This window comes from Diorhabda sublineata, chromosome 10 (assembly GCF_026230105.1).
Source record: "Diorhabda sublineata isolate icDioSubl1.1 chromosome 10, icDioSubl1.1, whole genome shotgun sequence".
Taxonomy (NCBI): Eukaryota; Metazoa; Arthropoda; class Insecta; order Coleoptera; family Chrysomelidae; genus Diorhabda; species Diorhabda sublineata.
Window position 1 is genome coordinate 10,684,140 of NC_079483.1, and position 18,979 is coordinate 10,703,118.

Sequence of the window (18,979 nt, forward strand, 5' to 3'; positions counted from 1 at the left end):
TTTTTTTTTTATCTTTTCAGATACCCAGAATCTAAATTAGCGAAACTTTTCAATGGTAGTATACCCATTGTTCTTGATTCACTGAAACAACACTACTTTATAGACAGAGATGGTGGCATGTTTAGACATATACTTAATTTCATGCGTAATTCAAGATTACTTATTCCTGAAAACTTCCAAGATCTTGATTTACTATTAGAAGAAGCTAAATATTTCGATATCACTCGTAAGTATCAATAAATTGATTTTTTCTACGTCCGTTATAATATTCACGTTTTTTTTTTTTCATTAATTTGCATTCATAAAGAATATAATTTCCGAAGCGGTCAAAAAAAAAGTGGAAAAGTGGAAAAAGTGCCGTAGCGGTTAATTTTGTCACGCTTTGGCGTTAAGAAAAGTGCCGTAACGTGTCACACTTGATATTCGTTCAAGAAAATCTGTTTTGTGTCTAGTTAAAAAGGGAGTAGTATTATTATTAGTGATGGCACGCATATCTTTCACCATATTAGTCAAGGTGTACTTAATAGCTTCTGTCAATATTTGTAAATTGAATTTTGGCAAAAAAATCACAATCAACGCAGGTATTCTGTATTTTCGGTAACATTTTCTTAAGGTTCTTTGTTTTCATGCTAGTCTGTCGATTTATAGACAATTAATTTCCAAAGTATTATCTATACGAGCACTCTCTAGTGAAAAAGAAATAGTTCTGCGGGAAACACTCAATGATTTCCAATTTCTTACGAATCCAGACAAAATACATCGAGAAAATTATAAATAACTTAAATTTCCAACCAACTATAGTCACCACCCATAAATAATTATAATAACCGCACTAACTTCCGCTCGTTATATCTATTTAAAAATTCCTAAGAATCTATGTATACGACTCGAAAGTCCAGCAATTTTTTTTCATTATTCTTTTCAAAAAATGGAAATATTAACAGCGAGAACTAGCGACATAACGAAAGCATCCTGATCGAGTAGGTAAGAAGTACACACCAGAAGATGTTGTTGAATCGGCAACTACTGCAACTGTGAATCTTCTCCCTGAGAAATCCAGGAAACAGTATTTAACGGAATATAATTCTTTTATGGAGTGGCGTACTAAAAAAGGCATAAACAGCTTCACAGAAACAGTGTTACTAGCATACTTTGAAACTAAATCCAAAATGTGTAAGGCTTCAACACTTTGATCGACTTATACAAAACTGAAAGGCACCCTAATAGTAACTAACGACGTAGACATCAGCAAATACTCGAAATTTATTGCATAATTGAAAAATGAAACAGTTGGCTATAGACCCAAAAAATTTAAAACATTTGCCCGTGAAAAAATTAATAAGATTCTGTTCTAAGCTCCAGAAGATCATACTGAAACATTGTCAAGTTTCTCAATGCTAGAATATGAATTTTTTATTGAAGATTCCATAATCCCTAAGACGGATCGTAAATTTAATTCAACGAATACCAAAAGGGGTGGAAAAACCATTACACCACCAAATGTTTCGATGTGATAGATAAAACTCTTACCTTTGTTGATGTTATGGGAATCAAGGCTATTGTATCAGACAAGGTTTTGTATTTTATCTTAACCTATTTTCTCCCCAATTTTAAGCTTGAATTTTATGCGATATCCTTCACAACAAGCATCCTGACATCTTGTTAACTAAACACAATGAACAAACAGAGATTAGTTGAAACCTTACACGAAGTTGTCAAAGGAGTATTAGATACGAGAGGAGTAGTTGGGACAGCCTCCTGATGTATTACGAGAATGGTCCAACAAAGAAAACACAAAAATTTTGAATATCCTTTTAGCTCGATACCCTTTTTATAATAAGAATCGTGAAGCTCCTCAAAATAGCCGTTAACATCACCTCTAGATTGTTGGACAATCTTTGACCTCCGAACCATTTTTTCAAATCTAGGAACTGAAAATAATTTGAAGAAGCTAAATCTGATAAATAAGGTGCATGAGGTAGAAATTAAAACTTTAGTTCCTCAATTTTGGTCATTGTAATAACGGATGTGTGAGCAGGCGCATCGTCTTGACCAAACACCACTTTCTTCTTATCCGAATGCCGCTGTTTTTGCTCGATTTCTGCTCTCAAACGTTGCAATAAATTCGCATAATACTCGCTGTTGATAGATTTTTCTTTTAAAAGATAGTCAATGAAAATTATCCCATGCTCATCCCAAAACCGACGCTATAATCTTGCCTACAGATGGAAAGAACTTTGCCTTCTTTGGAGTCAGTTCTCCCTTTTCGTTCCATTGTTTGATTGTTCTTTCGTTTCGGGTGTGAAGTGACGGACTCACATTTTATCCGTGGTTATGAAACGGCGCAAAAATTCGGCTTTAATTCTGTAAAAGATTGCCAAACACTCGATGGAAACATCTTCCCGACGCTGTTTTTGTTCAATTGTGTGCAAACGCAGCACCCATCTTACCCATCTTCTCATGTCCAACTTTTAAGTTAACATGCCATGTATCACACTTTTGGAAATGTCTACATGTCTGCTAGCTCGCGCACTTCCAGTAAACAATCATCCAGCACCGTTTCGTAAATTTTCTTCAACATTTTTGGAGTCATTTGGTCGACCATTGCAATGCTGGTCTTTGAAGGTCATACAGCCTCTTTTGAACTCTGTTAATCAATATTTTAATGTTGATAACGAAGCAGGAGTCTCACCCAGAATAGATTCTAGTTCACTGAAAAAATTCATTATTGATGGCTGCCAACAAATATTTAACAACGTGGCATCTTTAAGTCAAGTCAGGTACTTCTGGGACCGTCCTCGTTCATAACTACTATCCACTAGAACAGCAGAAATGAAAGTATAAGTATTGAACATACACTCTGTGACAAAGCTCAAAGTAAACTCTACTATAAAAGAAGTGGTGTGGATTGGTGGAACTTGATGTGAACCCGAAAACGACCTGCCTTAAAACCTTCACTAGAAAGAAAAAACTCAATCTCAAGTCCATTAAGGTAGACGACAAGTCATGGAATGGAAAACACAAAGGAAATATCTTGAACTTATACTAAATAGTAAACTTCTCTGGATCAGAAAATGACTACTAAATCCACGAATTCCTTGATGGTGTTCACAAAGTCTGAATATCAAAAATACTGTCAGCTTTTGATGGGAAACCAAATATTCTTGGGTCGTTTTTATTAAATTTAGTTTTTAGTAAATAACAATCAAAACAAGCCTGTATAAGCAACATTGAAGTACTTTGGCAGATGCTTCGGCAGGCCTCAATAATGAAGCAGACTACTAATTATTATATGAAATGCGCCTTTAAATTGTGTATTATTACAAACTTATCAACTGATACATATTTTAGTTTGAACACTAAAATTACTACTACGACCAGAATTATTCTGTTCAAACATACAAAAACATTTGTAGATCGACTTACTACATTCTTTTGTCGTTATAAAAATAATTAAGCATCAATATAAATAATATAAATTAGTATTTTTATGTTGGTAATAAAGTTATACAATTATTAATTGTTTTTAATGGCTATTATCGAAGTAAATTGATTTGCAGCTATGGTTAAACATCTTGAACAGCTAAAAAGGGAAAGGATAAAAAACGGTGTGATTCTTCACAAATCTCAATCTACCGGAAACGAAAATAACCATCACAAATCGACTGAGAATAACCGATTAGGACAAGAAATGTACGAGTGCGTAGCTTTGCACGTAAGTCCGGATCTAGGAGAACGTATAATGTTATCGGGAGACAGATCTCTACTCGATGAGGTTTTTCCAGAAACTAATCAAGCAGTAATGGATGCCAGGTCGGGGGTTGCTTGGAATCAACAAGATGCGCATCATGTTATCAGGTCAGTATTATTCTAAGAATAGCAAACGCGCAATAACTTTGAAGGTCAAAGCGCTTTAGGTACCCTAGGAGTCAGATTTGCTTTACCATAATAGGTTTTCCAAATAAACACTTCCTAATTATCTTAATTTTAGCTCGTTCCCTCTCTGGGCGGGTCTTAACCGACACCAACTTATTCAGTATGTAAGAAACTTCATGAAATTATTCAATTATTTGTTAACTAATTCTTAATTGAATTTTGAAAGTATTTTTAAACGTTTTGATCTTATTTTATTCGAATTACTATGAAGGAAATAGTTATTTACGTAACTAGTTATGAAAAGAGCGATTTGGTCAGCAAGAGCAAATCTATTCACGAAGGGTTAATAGGGTGGGTCGAAAATAGTATATTTGTTTTATAAAAGTAAAAGTGACACGTTCAATGCGAATAAGATAAAGTTCTTGGTTGCGGAGAAAGAGCGCAGGGCTCTTCATCTGGAAAATATAGCGATACGTTTTTTAATTGTAACACCTGGTATATTTCCTTACAGTTAGACTCCTCCTATAAAGTGTATTTTAAAAGATATGACCATTTTTATATCCAATTTGCTACGAAATTTCTCGAATAACTAGTCATTAAATGTTGTGTAGAATTCAAACTATGTAATTGTACTTCTGAACACAGTGTGAGCAAAAAATTAAAGTTATTTACTTAGTTTCTGTTATTTCTTCCATCTACAATGTGTATGCATGTTTGTATTCGATTTTTAAATGAATTTGATATTTGTAAACATACTTGACCTTTAACCGCTAACTAGCGGTATCTCATACCGACGTTGTTGAATTTCCTGCCTTAATTTTTGAAATGAATTTTTGCTGACCTTGAGACTTTCAGTACCTTTCAAGTTTATGTTGATGCGTACATTAGTAACGCGCTGGTAGTCAGTGGAATAACACGTGTAAGTTAGGTGCTGGAATTTTTGTTATTGTTTTTTTTTTTCATTTCTCGTTTTTCTAAGGGTTTTTTCTATAAAGATATCACAGAGGGTGGTGCCATCGTCGATGCATCCGAACGATCCAAAATTTGGGGAATAATGCTTGAATCAATCAATTGAAGAAGACAATAATTTCGTAAGCGACGAGGATGAAAGTTACGTCTCTGAAAGTGAGCATGATACAGAATCGGAGCAATCGGAAATGAAGGAGAACATGAGGAAGTAAACAATGAACTTGAAGAAAATCTAAGAAGACAAGATTTTTTTACGGAAGTGAGAAGGTAAACGCTACGAAATAGTCAAAACAACCGCCTCCAGTAAATTATAGAACAAGAAGTCACAACTTAGTGAAGAGTTCACCCGGGTTACGAGGTCGAGCAAAAGCATTGGAAGAAAATGCAAGCCCTCTGCAAGTATGGGAACTACTATTTAGCGCAGATATGCTGCATGAACTTGTACATTGGACAAATCATAAATTTTCTCAAATTCGGACAGTACAAGAGAGCTTTTTTGGGTTGCTTACATACCTGTGTAAGTTTTTAAGGCAGGAAGACAGAGTTTAGAGGGTTTTTTTGCTACTGATGGCACTGCAAGAGTTGTATTTAGGTGTACAATATCAGGAAGAAAGTTTGAAACTTTCTAAGTCGCACTGAGATTTGATAATGACAGGGATATAGCAGAGAGAACGAAGGAAGATAGAGGTGCAGCTCTATTTAGGAAGTTTATTGATAATTCACAAAAAACTTTTCCTTGAAGACATTTGTTTGAGTGGATGAGTGCCTAGTGGCTCATGCGGATTCGTAACGTACATGCCAAATATGGCATAATAATTATGTGCCTCACAGATGCCACAAATAATTATTTGTATAATGTTTACATTTATTGTGGGAAAGGTTCGGATCGTCATGGATTATCAGCAAAAGAAAAAAAATTGCAAGCTCTCCCTCAGTCTGTGGTAAGGTTAGTAAAGCCCATAGAAAAGTCCAACAGAAACGTGACAGCAGATAATTGGTTTAGCAGTTTACAACTTGTGACAGAATTACAAAACAGAGAATTGACATTTTTGGGTACATTGAAAAAGAACAAACCGATGAATCCGGCCTCTTTTTTGTCAGACAAAAAGAAAGAAGTCGGTAGTAAATTATACGGATCCAAAGAAAACATTACTCTGCTTTCCCATGTTCCTAAGAAAAATAAGACTGTATTGCTAATTTTCTCGCCATTCTCCAAAAGATGACCCAGATACTGGAAAGCCAGAGTTCCTCAAAATACTGGCAAAAAATCTAATCACGCCATCCATGCAACACCGATATAATGACAACCTTAGATTACCAAGAGAGCTAAGAAATCATATAGAGTGTCTACTGCAAATAGTAGATGATCCCCAAGAAAAAGATACAAACGATGAGCGACTGCAGACTAAAAAGACCTGTTTTTATGCCCCTAAAAATTGAAGCGGAAGACATTTTTTGTTTGTCAAGAATGCGATAAACCAATTTGTTTGGATCATCTTAAAAAAATTTGTAACAATTGTGTAAAAAATTTTATTTTAGGCTTTTTGGTTTTGTTATTGCGATTATTAATAAATAAAGAACAAAACAAAAAAAATAGTTTAAATTTTCGAAAAAAAAATATGGGTAATACCACATATTATGTATAGATTACCAATGGCTCTGGGTAACATACTTCTTGAATATGTGCTACTTTGACCTACTTTGACACCATTGAAGCAACTTTCCTCCTTTTTTCTTATTATAATATAATTTTATTTCAGATTTCCTCTAAACGGCTACTGCAAATTGAATTCGGTGCAAGTGATAACGAGACTTTTAAACGCCGGTTTTAAGATAGCAGCTAGCAATGGAGGAGGTGTTGAAGGTCAACAATTTTCCGAGTACCTGTTCATCAGAAGAGTTCTACCTGGTTGATTCAGTTCCATTCCAACTAACAGACAATCATTGCAGTTATATAAATGAAGAATTCTAATTATTTTAGAAAAATTATCCTCGATTCGGATAATTGCGAATTGTTTTCAGAATGTAACTATAAAATCTCATCGATTTTCATTAAAAAAAATTTTACTTGCCAACATAATAATGTTATTGGAAATAATATCCCTAACAGACATAGTTAATATTCTTTTTCATTCGATTTGATGAAGCCTTTGACTACTTAGATAGTAAGCAAGCTTTTTTCCACTTAATTAATAATATTCAATAAGAGGATGTTCCCAGAAGTATCTGGCCCAACAAAAAAACACAAAAATTTTGGTGAAAATATATTTATTTTCCAATTAAATCTTCATTTAGTTCCATTCACTTTTCCCAGTTTTTATAATAAGAATCGTCAAACTTCTAGAAATAGCCATTAACTGCCGACATTACCCCTTCATTGTTGGAAAATCTTTGACCACTAAGCCATTTTTTCAAGTCTTGGAACAGAAAATATTCTGGGGGGCCAAATCTAGCAAATAAGTTGCATGAGGTAGCAATTCAAACTTTGATTCTTTAATTTTGGTCATTGCAATAACAGATGTGTGAGCTGGTGCATTGTCTTGATTCTTCTTAGCCAAATGCGGCTGTTTTTGCTCGATATCTTCGCTCAAACGTTGAAATACACTCGCATAATTCTCGATGTTGATAGTTTTTCCTTTTATAAGGTAGACAATAAAAATTATCCCATGCGTATCCCAAAAAACGAACGCCATGACCTTGCCTGCGCATGGAAAGATATTTGCCTTTGGAGCCGGTTCTCCCTTTTCATTCCATTATTTTGATTGTTTTCTTGTATCGGGTGTGAAGTGAATGACCCACGTTTCATCCATAATTATAAAACGGCGCAAAAATTTTGGTGAAACATTACCAAACATTCGATGAAAACGAAACATCTTCACGACGCTGTTTTTGTTCCATTGTGTGCTAATGCATCTTGCGCACAGCTTACACATGTCCAACTTTTAAGTTAACATAACATGTATCGCACTTTTTGAAATGCCTACTATGTCTTCTAGATCGCGCACTTCCAATAAACGATCATCCAGTACCGCTTCGTGAATTTCTGGAGTTGTCACCTCATTTGGTCGACCACTGTGATGCTGGTCTTCGCAGGTCGTACGTCCTCGTTCAAAGTGTGCTAACCAATATTTTACCGTTAATAGCTAAAGAGCAGTCTCACCCAGAGTAGAATCTAGCTCAGATTTTATCTTAGTTAAGGTCTTTCAAATTAAAATATTGTATCACATAACGATGAGCAATGTTAACAAATTCACTGAACACGTTCACTATTGGTAGCTGCCAACAAATACTAAACAACGTGGCATCTTCAAACTCAACATATGTGCTGTATAGATTGTATTGTTCAAATACCGCCCCCTCTAGATCAGGCCAGTACTTCTGGCACCATCCTTGTACCTATCAGTTTATGGCGTCCAAAATATCTTGAGATGTGGAGAAGATTTGTCTGGTTTTTTATCTGAATTAAAGAGGTAATAAATATAATAAATACGTCTTGAAAATATGTTGAGAATCGAAAGTATTTTTAGCACTTAAGTTCTAAGAGTTCGGCACCTGCAAGCATACTGAATCAATCTGGAAAACTGAATCCGACAGATATCCTTTAATTAATTATAAATGAATAGGAATAAAAAAACTATTATTTTTATGCACAGTTCTTGGACTGAGTAGAGGAAAGGGGTCAAAAGATCTTTCAGGTCTCAGTGAATCGTCACCCTATCAAGCATACAAACATTTGGTAATGAGTGACTTTTCAGACCTAAAAATTATCCTTAAAGTTCTCCGTCTATTGGGATTTCAAAATACTATATTCCGGAAAAGCATAGGGCTATTTTTTGAATGATTTGAAAGAATTGAAAATTCTCCGTAAGGAATCGTATGTAGAGTTTAAAAAAGATTGTGTTGAAAAATAAAGTAATTGCAGCAAATCGCCTGATATGAAGCCAATTTTTGGAATACTCATCCTCACCTTGTAAATAAAGGAAACCTAATGGCGGACTTTGTCTTTTTGAAGCCAGTATTCCCTATTCGAATTGCTGGATGAGAAATATAGAAAGTTTTTTTGGAAATGTTTCGAGGACACTTGGCACTGATCTTGATGGAAAATGATTAGTAATTTCTTCTTCTTCAACGTATTGTAGGCATTAGGCCTGTAGTTTCCAGCTTGTCATCCTTGAGATGTTGATGTCCATGAATCCATCCATCTTTTTGGAGGTCTTCCTAAAGGTCATCGTATCCCTGGTCATTCTGTCCACGTGTTCAAGCTGTTCTACGTTTACATCCCCATCTGACTATGTCTTCCACCTCACATTCTTCTAAAAAGTATGTTCTATGAGCTACAAGCATCGAAGTCTCATGGCATGAGTAAAACCTACAATTTCTGTTTATGTTCTTTACATTGTACTTGTGGTTTTCATTCACTATATGGTGTGATCGCATCTAATAAATTGTTCTTCGTTCTGCCCTCTAGTCGTTTGCTACATGCCTGTTGGAAAAGAACTTTACTGGTATGTCTCAGTGCTGCAATTCTGCTTCTTTGTTCTTTTTTTATATAAAAAGCAAGCACAAGAGTAATTCGAGTGATGTCTGCCGTGAGGGATGCCTGTGGATATTGATCTTCCGTAGGCTGTACTCCACTTCTCCAAATATCACTTGGTGTTCATAAGCCATGTTTGCTTGTCAAAAACTGCTCTAGGTGGGATTGTATTGGACAACTCGGAAGAGCATTTGCCGTAGTTTTATCGGTAAAACAGAGTCAGGTTTGCCACCTTTCTTCTATGCTTTTTTCTGTATTGGGTCGAGCATCCTCAGGGAATGCTAAGGACGAGCTCAAAATGTGCAAGCAATATTCAAAATTCAAAAGATGAACGAATCTGAGACTTGTACAAGATTAGGAGCTGTTGCAGAGTATGTAGCTTTTTGTGAAGCTGCCTTGACTAAATTGACCAGGTGATTTATATTTATTTATATCCAGACAGGACCAAATCCAGCCGTCTTTGTAAAAACAGCAGCTTTGGTCTTTGCTGCATTAAACTGAATCAAATTGCTTCCACCACTCTTAAAAATGTTTTCTCTATTAATTAGTCTTCCTCATGTTCCATTTTACTTTAAATATTTTTTTCTTGAATATTCTAAGCCTTTTATGTGAGTGGACAGAAAACCTACTGTCTGAATGGTGGTTTATTGATTCAATTATAATCATCTCAGTCTTGCTAATCTTTTCACGGCAAGTCGAGCCAGTAAAGCTTTCTCGGAGAGCTACTGTCCATTTTAGTAGATCTAGACGAAAGTTCCATGATGCTGAACAATAATTGTAATACCGCAGACTTGATCAAATATCTAAAAAACACTCAACCGTATCATAAATTGTGAACAACTGACATGTCGCTAATAACCTTGCAGTTGATGCGACATTAAATAAATAAATAAATAAGAATTATATTTTTAGTGTAATGTGATAATATGAATTCTGTAAGTTCTAACAATTGATTTTTTTCATGCTTCAGCTTAAAAGTCAACGAGCCAATGAGCGGACAAGCGTTTTTCTCTGTCTGAGCTTTATATATTAAGCGCTGTATCGACTGCGTTTTCGTATATTGCCAAATGCTCTATTAACTTGAATATTTCTATTTTTCAAACTTCAGTTTTTTTAGTTTAACCATGTTTTGTGAATGAAGATAACACAAAAGTGATATGCGCGGATCTGTATGCCGGTTTATCCACGTTTTTTAATCATTTCTTCACCCCCACTATCGTTTTCTTGGCACTGAATGCAAGAGTTACCTAAAACAAGTTTTATCTTCACTAAATTTACTTAGAGACTAAAGTGAACAATTTGAGCTAAATTTACTTCATTCAAAATGTCAGTTCAAATGATATGTGTAGGGATTTCGATAAAGAATAACGATTGACAGATCTGTCATTTATGATTGATTCTATAGGAACAAATGCTTAAAATATCCCATGAGTGTCGTATAATAGTGTACAATAAATTTCTCTACTATATTTTTATATCAAAGCTTGTTTTACGATTATATCTTGCACTGCTCAATGCAGAGACTTCTTTGAAAGAAAAATTCTGAATATTCCTTTCTTATTTATCTTTAAATCCGATTGCCTAATTCGTAAGCATCCTTCTCCAATTTCAAAAAGAACGTTGATCAACTCCACGTTCGGAATAAGTCAATGCTTAATATTATACAATGCAAAAAAATGCACAATCACTTGCCAATTGAAATCAAATCGATATCACCTTTTCCTGCATTTCGTAATAAATTGAGGGCATATTTACTAGAAAACGCCTTCTTCTCTGTAAATTTTATTTTATTTGTACCTTTATTTAGTTATTGTTATGTTTGTTTATTAGTTTTTATAAGCTTTTATCTTCAAATTGTAACAATTTTTTGAGAATAAAGCATTTCTCTCTATATCTACTGAACTATTGAGTAAAACTCATACTTTTTTTTCACAAATCTAGTAAAAGGTTTGAAACATTTGATATCTGAGGTTAGTATATTTGATTTTCTGATAAAACATAATTGGATACATTCTGGATGCAATGTGGATTTATAGTTACATTAATATCAACTGTTGTTTAGTAAACATATTCAAAAACTAATGCAAATGTAATGATGGAATCCTGGATAGAATTAAAGCATTAATTTGAGGAAAACTGAACGATTCCAAATATGATTAACAAAATTTTTCATCAATAATCGTTTTATATATCTGTAACTATTTCCTGAGCAGATGTACTGATCTCAAAATAGATCTAATCGGCTGTGATCCTTCTAAAAATTTAGTTGGATCGACCACTTTACTATTGTAATATATTACTTATATGATGTATTTAATAAAATATTATTTGAAATAATTTAATTGTTTTACTATCCTTTTAAATTCCAAGAACGTTTATACGATAAGGAAAAAATGATAGAAGACATTTTAATTACCCCAATTGTGCGAAAATACAAGAATAATTCAAGAAGGAATAAAAAAATGATACAGGGTGCTCAGGGACTTGATGCAAAATATTCGGGAGTGAATAGATGACTTGAAAATAATGCCGTGACATCAAAAAAATTTCGTTATGCGTTGTTGGGAAATCAGAACTTATATTTAATTATATTTTCTAAATTATACATTCGAACATAATGAATTTTTACGTTTGACGCAATAAATAATTCTACATTACTATATGAAGGCTCGAGGCGGCTCATGCCTAATGGTTAACAATCCGTGACTTTTAAAGGGACAACTTGTACAATCTAAAAACTACAAAAATCAATTTTTCAATCTTCTTTCAATAAAAAGGTACTCAATGTTGAACTCGATAATATTTAGGGTTAGAGTTTTAGGTCATTGTACATACCAAGCAAATCGTTTGCCATAAAGAGACATTCTGAAGAAAATTATCATAAACATTATTGTAAATACATACAGGAGGTATTAAAACAATCTTTTCAAAGCTTGTCATTAATAATTATCACATCGTATATGCCAACATGCATTTGATTTGGCTTCTGGTAACTCAACGCTTTCCGAGCAAAATTATAACCGACTGTATAACTTTTGATCGGGTAGATCCCAGCCTACGGGAAACAGGTTTGTCTACATTAAATTAATTAAGTAAACTAGTTTCCATTAGTTTTTATAAAATGATATTTTAGTCCTACCGAAAAATGGTTTCGAAGGTCAACAACCAACTATAACTATTGATCCAGAGCAAAATGCGTTAGATGTAGTTGATGCTGCTCCTACAACTAGCGTACGCAAAATGTCACTACAATTCAACGCTTCAACGACAGTTATTGATAGGATTCTTCAGTAGCAACTTCTTTAACCTTTTATCATCCAGAAAGTTCATTCCATGGAAGTAGAGGATTATCCAGTAAGACTGGCCTACGCTCGTTGGTTGCTAGATAAACAACGAACTGATAATACATTTGTTGGAAAAATACTGTTCACTGATAAAGCTGGTTTCACACGAGATGGTTTTATTAATTCCCATAATTAAGATTTATGGGCAGATGAAAATCTGCCGCTACAATTCAAACAAAGAATCAATTTTGTTTTAACGTGAGGGCAGGAATAGTGGGTAATAATTTGATAGATCCACATTTTTTTCATAATAACCTAAATGGTCAGCGAAACTTAGAATTTCTCCACTTCCCAAATGATGTAAAAAATCATCTTGATAACATATTTCCATAGGTGGATTGGTCGACGGGGTCCATTTGCATAGAATTAAATGCAATAGTTTCATATTTGGGGGGATATCTTGAAAGCTTGTGACTTTTTGCACCGATAGAACCATTAACGTTTAATGATTTCTATTTTTCATATATTCTATGGGACTACAAAGTCATTGTGTATATATTAAAATAGACTGAAATTGTCAAATATCTCAATTTTTCGTAATTTATTCACTAAACACTAATTGTATTCAAAATTTGAAGCTTCTATGTATACTAGAAGTGACCTAGAGTTTTGATGATCAGTCAGTCATTGAGTAACAAAATTAAAAACTTTAACTAGTTATAATTCTTAAACTACTAGCTCAAATTGAAATTTACAGTGTTTATACAATGTTTACTTGGTCACTAGGCTTCTAGTTTGATCCACAAGTTATAGGGAGTCGAAAACGGCCTTAACTGCTTCGAGAACTGCTTGCTCTAGTTAACCGTGTCTCCAAATACTAATTACGTTACTAAATATGGCATATAAGAAACACATTTAAATGATAAACTTCGAAAATCTGAGAGACTTAAAGCAAGAAGGTCGACAATGATGTATTACCAAAAATGTAAATATAAAAAATTGGAAACATAACAGAAATGGGCTTGTAGTCTTTATATATTTCAGAAGAACCTATGACAAAGTTATTATAAAAGATGTGTGGAAAGAATTGAACAAATAAAAACAATTTTAGGACTAAACGCTGCAGAGGATTGAACTATAGATTATAATAATAAGAAAATAAAACATGAATATGAAAATATGATAACTTTTTGATTGTACAAACAGCATTTGACAAGAAGCCAGTCGCGATTGTTGCTGAAGACATAGATATTTTATTTATTTTATTACAGTAACTCTTATAACTTGGAATTTAACGATCAGAGCGTCAAAACATTAGTCTTTCCAATCTATCCAAACTGGTAGTTTCAAATTTTAATTCAAAAGAAAAATCGAAGACATATTTCAATTGTAATAAACAACAATTATCTGAGTGAATTAGTCCGCAAAATTGTTGATTAAATCATTATATAAGATTGCTGTAATCTTCTAGTATGTGTTAAAAAACAACTTTCGAGCTCGAGATATCGAGCGCGTGTTTGTAGCATCCAATTCGTGCTATACAGAACAGACCACTCCTACAAGAATTTGGCTGGGAGATCTTTGATTATCCTTCGTATAGCCAAGACCTCGCTCCTAGCGACTTTTTACACCTTAAATGTTTCCATGCTGGTTAACATTTCAACGATGATTAGGAGCTGAAAGAACTTGTTACCACGTAGTTGAAAATACAGGCGAGAACCTTCTACAAAGAAGACATACAAAAACTTGTACCACGCTATAACAAGTGCCTACAAATTTTCGAAAGCTACGATGAAAATTAGTTTAACAGTTTTAGATTTTTGTACAACGAATATTATTTCTGTATCTTTACACTTCTTTATACAGGGTGTTTCTATATTCAGCCGACAACGCTCTGCCACAGAGAGATCTCAATAAAAGATTCATTTTGATATAGGAATACGCACCCTTAAGGGGCCTAGTTGCTGATATATAGGGTGTTCAAAATTTTAAATCAAAAATTCGCAATAAATCAAGAACGTCTTTAAATTTTTTATAAATAAGAAAATTGGCAATGAAATTAAAAATAATAATAGCACAAATTAAATTTGAACAAAACTGTATTACGACAATAACAAAATTGACAAATTTACAGTAGTTGTTCAAACTGTTGGCCGCTTAGCGTTGGCGTTCTTGATTTATGGCAAATGATATTTTTAATAAAATAGAGAAGTTTCGTTGTTAGTTCTCAGCCAATTTATCTTTTTCTAAGATTATTAGTACTCATTATAATTTTGTAACCGAAAATTTCTAGCATTTCTGAAATCGATCAAAAATTATTTGTATTTATATATTAATCCTCTCTCAGGATAGCAACCCTAATATTCTGGCCTATACGAAAGTTCTCGAATATATCCCGCAGCAAATTCCTAACCGTTTTGTGTATAAGAACGGCCTAATAATGAGAACGAGGAGAATGAGAAATGATACCGAGACTGAGCTGAAACGGTTTATAGAGATGGGTTTACCACATCCCTATATTTTTGAGAGATTGAGATAAAGACTTCAGTCTTTATCAAAATATGATATCCATCAATCAATAGATCACCTATACCAGTAACATCAAAATAAGAATAAAATCAAAAAAGGGATTTTTTCTAATAAGAAAAATTAATTTTTCCTCAGTCCTTAAATCTCAAACATGTAGCTGTACTTAATCAATTAAATTATTTATAGTTTTATTAGAATTTACAAAATGGAGCTATAAATTATTTAGATCTTTTTTATCATTTATAGCTTTTTCGTCAACCATTTCTAAAAGTTCTCTTTTTCGTATATTAGATTCTATTCCAAGAATGTTGAATCTTGTATACAGCATTACAACTAACACTTGATATATAATATTACTTCTTTTTGTTTTTTGGTGTTTTAGATTTCAATTTAGTGAAATAATTGTTGGGAAAAGTCTTGTAAATATAGTAAGGAAAAATGTTTTATGTGTTGATGTTTCGTTTCAGTTTTGTTTTTTAATTAATTGTAGTAGTCGGATTACCTTTTTTGAATATGATGTTTATCATTTTTTTCGGATAATGATTTTCTTTCAAAGCAGTTTTTTCTTTTTGAATAGCTAAGCATCTAAACACAAGATCTGATAGTTGGATATACCTATCAGCCAAACTTATTATCAATGATCTTTTTTGTGACATAGGATGACATAAATTGAAGGTCAAATATCTTGAGAACCAATATGATATTAGTATAAGTCATAAAGGACATAAAACGTTTATATTTCACAAAATGAAAATCTAAAAGACCAAAAAAAGCAAAAGAAGTAATATTATATATCAAGTGCCTTGTGTTAATTGTAACGCTGTATACATGGGACAGACATCTCATTATTTAGAAAATAGTCTAAAAGGTCATCAATACGATAAAAAAATAAAACTGCATTAACGAACCATGAAATAATATTTTTTTATCAATAAATTTTTTATCTATCAAAAATTATTTAAAAAAACTAATTTTAAAATAGTAAAGACCAAGAAACATGTACATCTAGAATCATTGATATATCAAAAGGTCTAAGAAATGAGAAATAAATAATGAAATTTAAAATGATATATATAATGAAATGAAACGATGTATGTAACTTCACAAAGTTGGATCATGCTAACAAATTCTTAAAAGGGAATAATTCGGGATCATTTCAATCCTTGCGAAATGGTGTCGCGAAGATTGCGTACAACTTGCCTTTTGATATTTGAAGAGGATGAGACAAGTCCTCATCCTTGATACACGAGAATATGACAGGTGAACAAAGAGTACACAACCAAGAACCACCCCCAGCTTTTGACTTAAAGCATTTGACATAAACAGCCAAAAAATTCTTAGTGATTACATAAAACTCACTAACAACAAGGTTGCTTAAAATATGCACCGAATTTTTTGAATAAACGCGCGAAAAATTTAGTGTCGTTAAAGTTGCTACACTGGATGTTAGATTGGTCTAGCGTACTACATAACCTCGCTTTTTAGTGCACTTATAACCATAGGTTAGCGCAAAATTTCAGCTAGATGAGTGCCAAAACTGCTTAATTCAAACAAAAATTCACACGCTGGTGTCTCCTGTAGTGGTATAAAAGAGAAAATTGATTGCACCAAATATTAATTAATAATAGACGAGACTTGGATAAACCACTATATTCCGGAGAGTAAACACGCGTCTAAGATGTTGTGTACCGTGTTTGGAGATGCGAAATTCCAATCAGAATTGAGATATTGCTGCAAGACAACGACATACCGTACAGCTTGGCTAACAATGTATATATTGAACGAATTGGGTTTGGAACACCCTCCTTTATACGAAAATGGCATCCGTATGCTTCCGGAGAAGTGGCAAAAGTGTGTAGAGTGATGAAGACTATCTAGAAAAACTGAAAAATATCAGCTCTGTAACTTAATAGTAACATTTTTATAGCATAACCCTCGTATATAAATTAGAGTAATGGACTAAAAAGTAATACAGCGGATATAACATTTGAATTATAGCACACATATTTTGATGAATAAAAATTTGTTAGGTTAGGTTAAGGTAGCTTAGGCTAGGGTCGTCCAACATCAACCTGTCTGGCTGTACGCCGTTTTCTTTAAATTCCATCTGTACGCAATCTTCGTCGATACCCATTTGTTGCAAAAATTTTAAATAATCGAGGTACCTGGGTACCTCCATGAGTTAGTCTTTCAATAAACAATTTTTTATACCCGAAGACGTTCATATTATAAACCATCTCATTAAAGAGTAGAAGAAATATAGAAATATTAACCTCCTAAAAGAGGACTGAGAAAAGAATAGCCTGAAGCTTGAAATTTGTTTGGTATAGTGATGAAATTGTTATAAATAATACAAAACTACCCAACACGAGCTAAGTTTTCAACGTACGATGAAATTTTTATATAAATACTAGCAGTTATACGAGGGCTGTATGATTTTTAAAAGACGAGTGAGAATCTCTTGAGAAATATTATGAGGACCGTTTTTTTTTCAACCTCCGTTAGACTATAAATAGAAAACAATCATTTTATTACCAAAAGATAGGTACTTTTTGACCTAATCACCGAAGAGATTGATACATTTGTCATATCTGTGGACAAGCTTTACAGTACCCTCTTCAAAGAAAGTTGCATCCAATGTAGCCTTACCGTTCAATAACAATACAAAACAGACCTTGAACTTCTGGAAATTCTGTAGAAAAAGCAGTAATAGTGAATCTGCAGTTTTCTTTACCATTCTGTAAACTCGTTGAGAGCCAGGTCATCTTAAACAACAGATTTTCGTCCTTTGCTCCCTTCATCATGCCATCTTTAAACTTTCGACACCATTCACGCACAATACCATCACTCATGAAGTTTTCCCCATACACACGACTTATTCTCCGATGGGTTTCTGCAGCACTATGGCCTTCGGAATCATACTTTGCCACTCTTGGCATTAGCATCTATAATGGCGTACATGTTTACGTGTCTGTAGCACAACGCCGACTGACACCTGAATGTCAACAATGGCGGAGTGTGTAATGTGAGAGCTTCGCAGTTGCCTACAGCGCATGCCCGCTTCTTCTACCTGTATAGCGTCTGCACGGAGCGATCGGAGATTTAAAAAAAAGCCCTCGTAGTTAGAAATGTTAAAAAATGGTGGATATCGTATTTTTTCTCGAATAGTAACAGGTGATGGAACATACATACTACTGTAAGCTATTTCTACCCGCCAGAAGAACCGTAGTGGATTCACGAAGATTTATCAATTCAAAGAATAGCGAAAAAGAAAAATGATAACCTGCAGCTCTGAGTCAATCAAAATTTGAAGGTTAATGCTGCATCTGGATAATGCATCAATCTACAGAGCGGACAGTTGATCTGTTGAGTGAGAAGTTCATTGAACATCCACCTTATACACCTGATTTGGCCAAATAGGATTTCTTATTATTCGTAAACCTAAAGGAACATTTTTAGTATGAAGATGATGATGTTAAATTGAATTTACACGGTGATAACAGATAAGAACTGCCCAAGTTTCGTGGTATCATTTAATATATAGACTCCCAGTTCAGTACAAATCTCAGTAAATAGTTTCTCATTTGGAATCAGCACATACGCGTTAAAATTTTTTATGTTATGACATTCGCTTTAAAAATAAGTACGAAGTGGTTTTACATATACATAATACCCTGTATTATGTTTTACATGATGTGATGTATGGAATATTATACAATTATATATCAAACAATCCTCAGGCTATAAACTTTCGTTATGAATAACAGTTGTTAAATAATAACACAAC

General features: G+C 33.5%; 1 protein-coding gene across 1 annotated transcript in view; it reads left to right on the forward strand.

The window, feature by feature from the left end:
- Positions 1–11,713, forward strand: part of LOC130449456 (BTB/POZ domain-containing protein Tiwaz) — a 74,126-nt gene extending 62,413 nt beyond the window's left edge. Inside the window, exons 5-7 of the mRNA XM_056787276.1 lie at positions 21–226; positions 3,561–3,858; positions 6,606–11,713. Of these exons, the coding sequence (XP_056643254.1) occupies positions 21–226; positions 3,561–3,858; positions 6,606–6,759 (658 nt within the window). The 3' untranslated portion in view covers positions 6,760–11,713. The remainder of the gene's footprint in view (positions 1–20; positions 227–3,560; positions 3,859–6,605) is intronic.
- Positions 11,714–18,979: the final 7,266 nt, after the last annotated feature.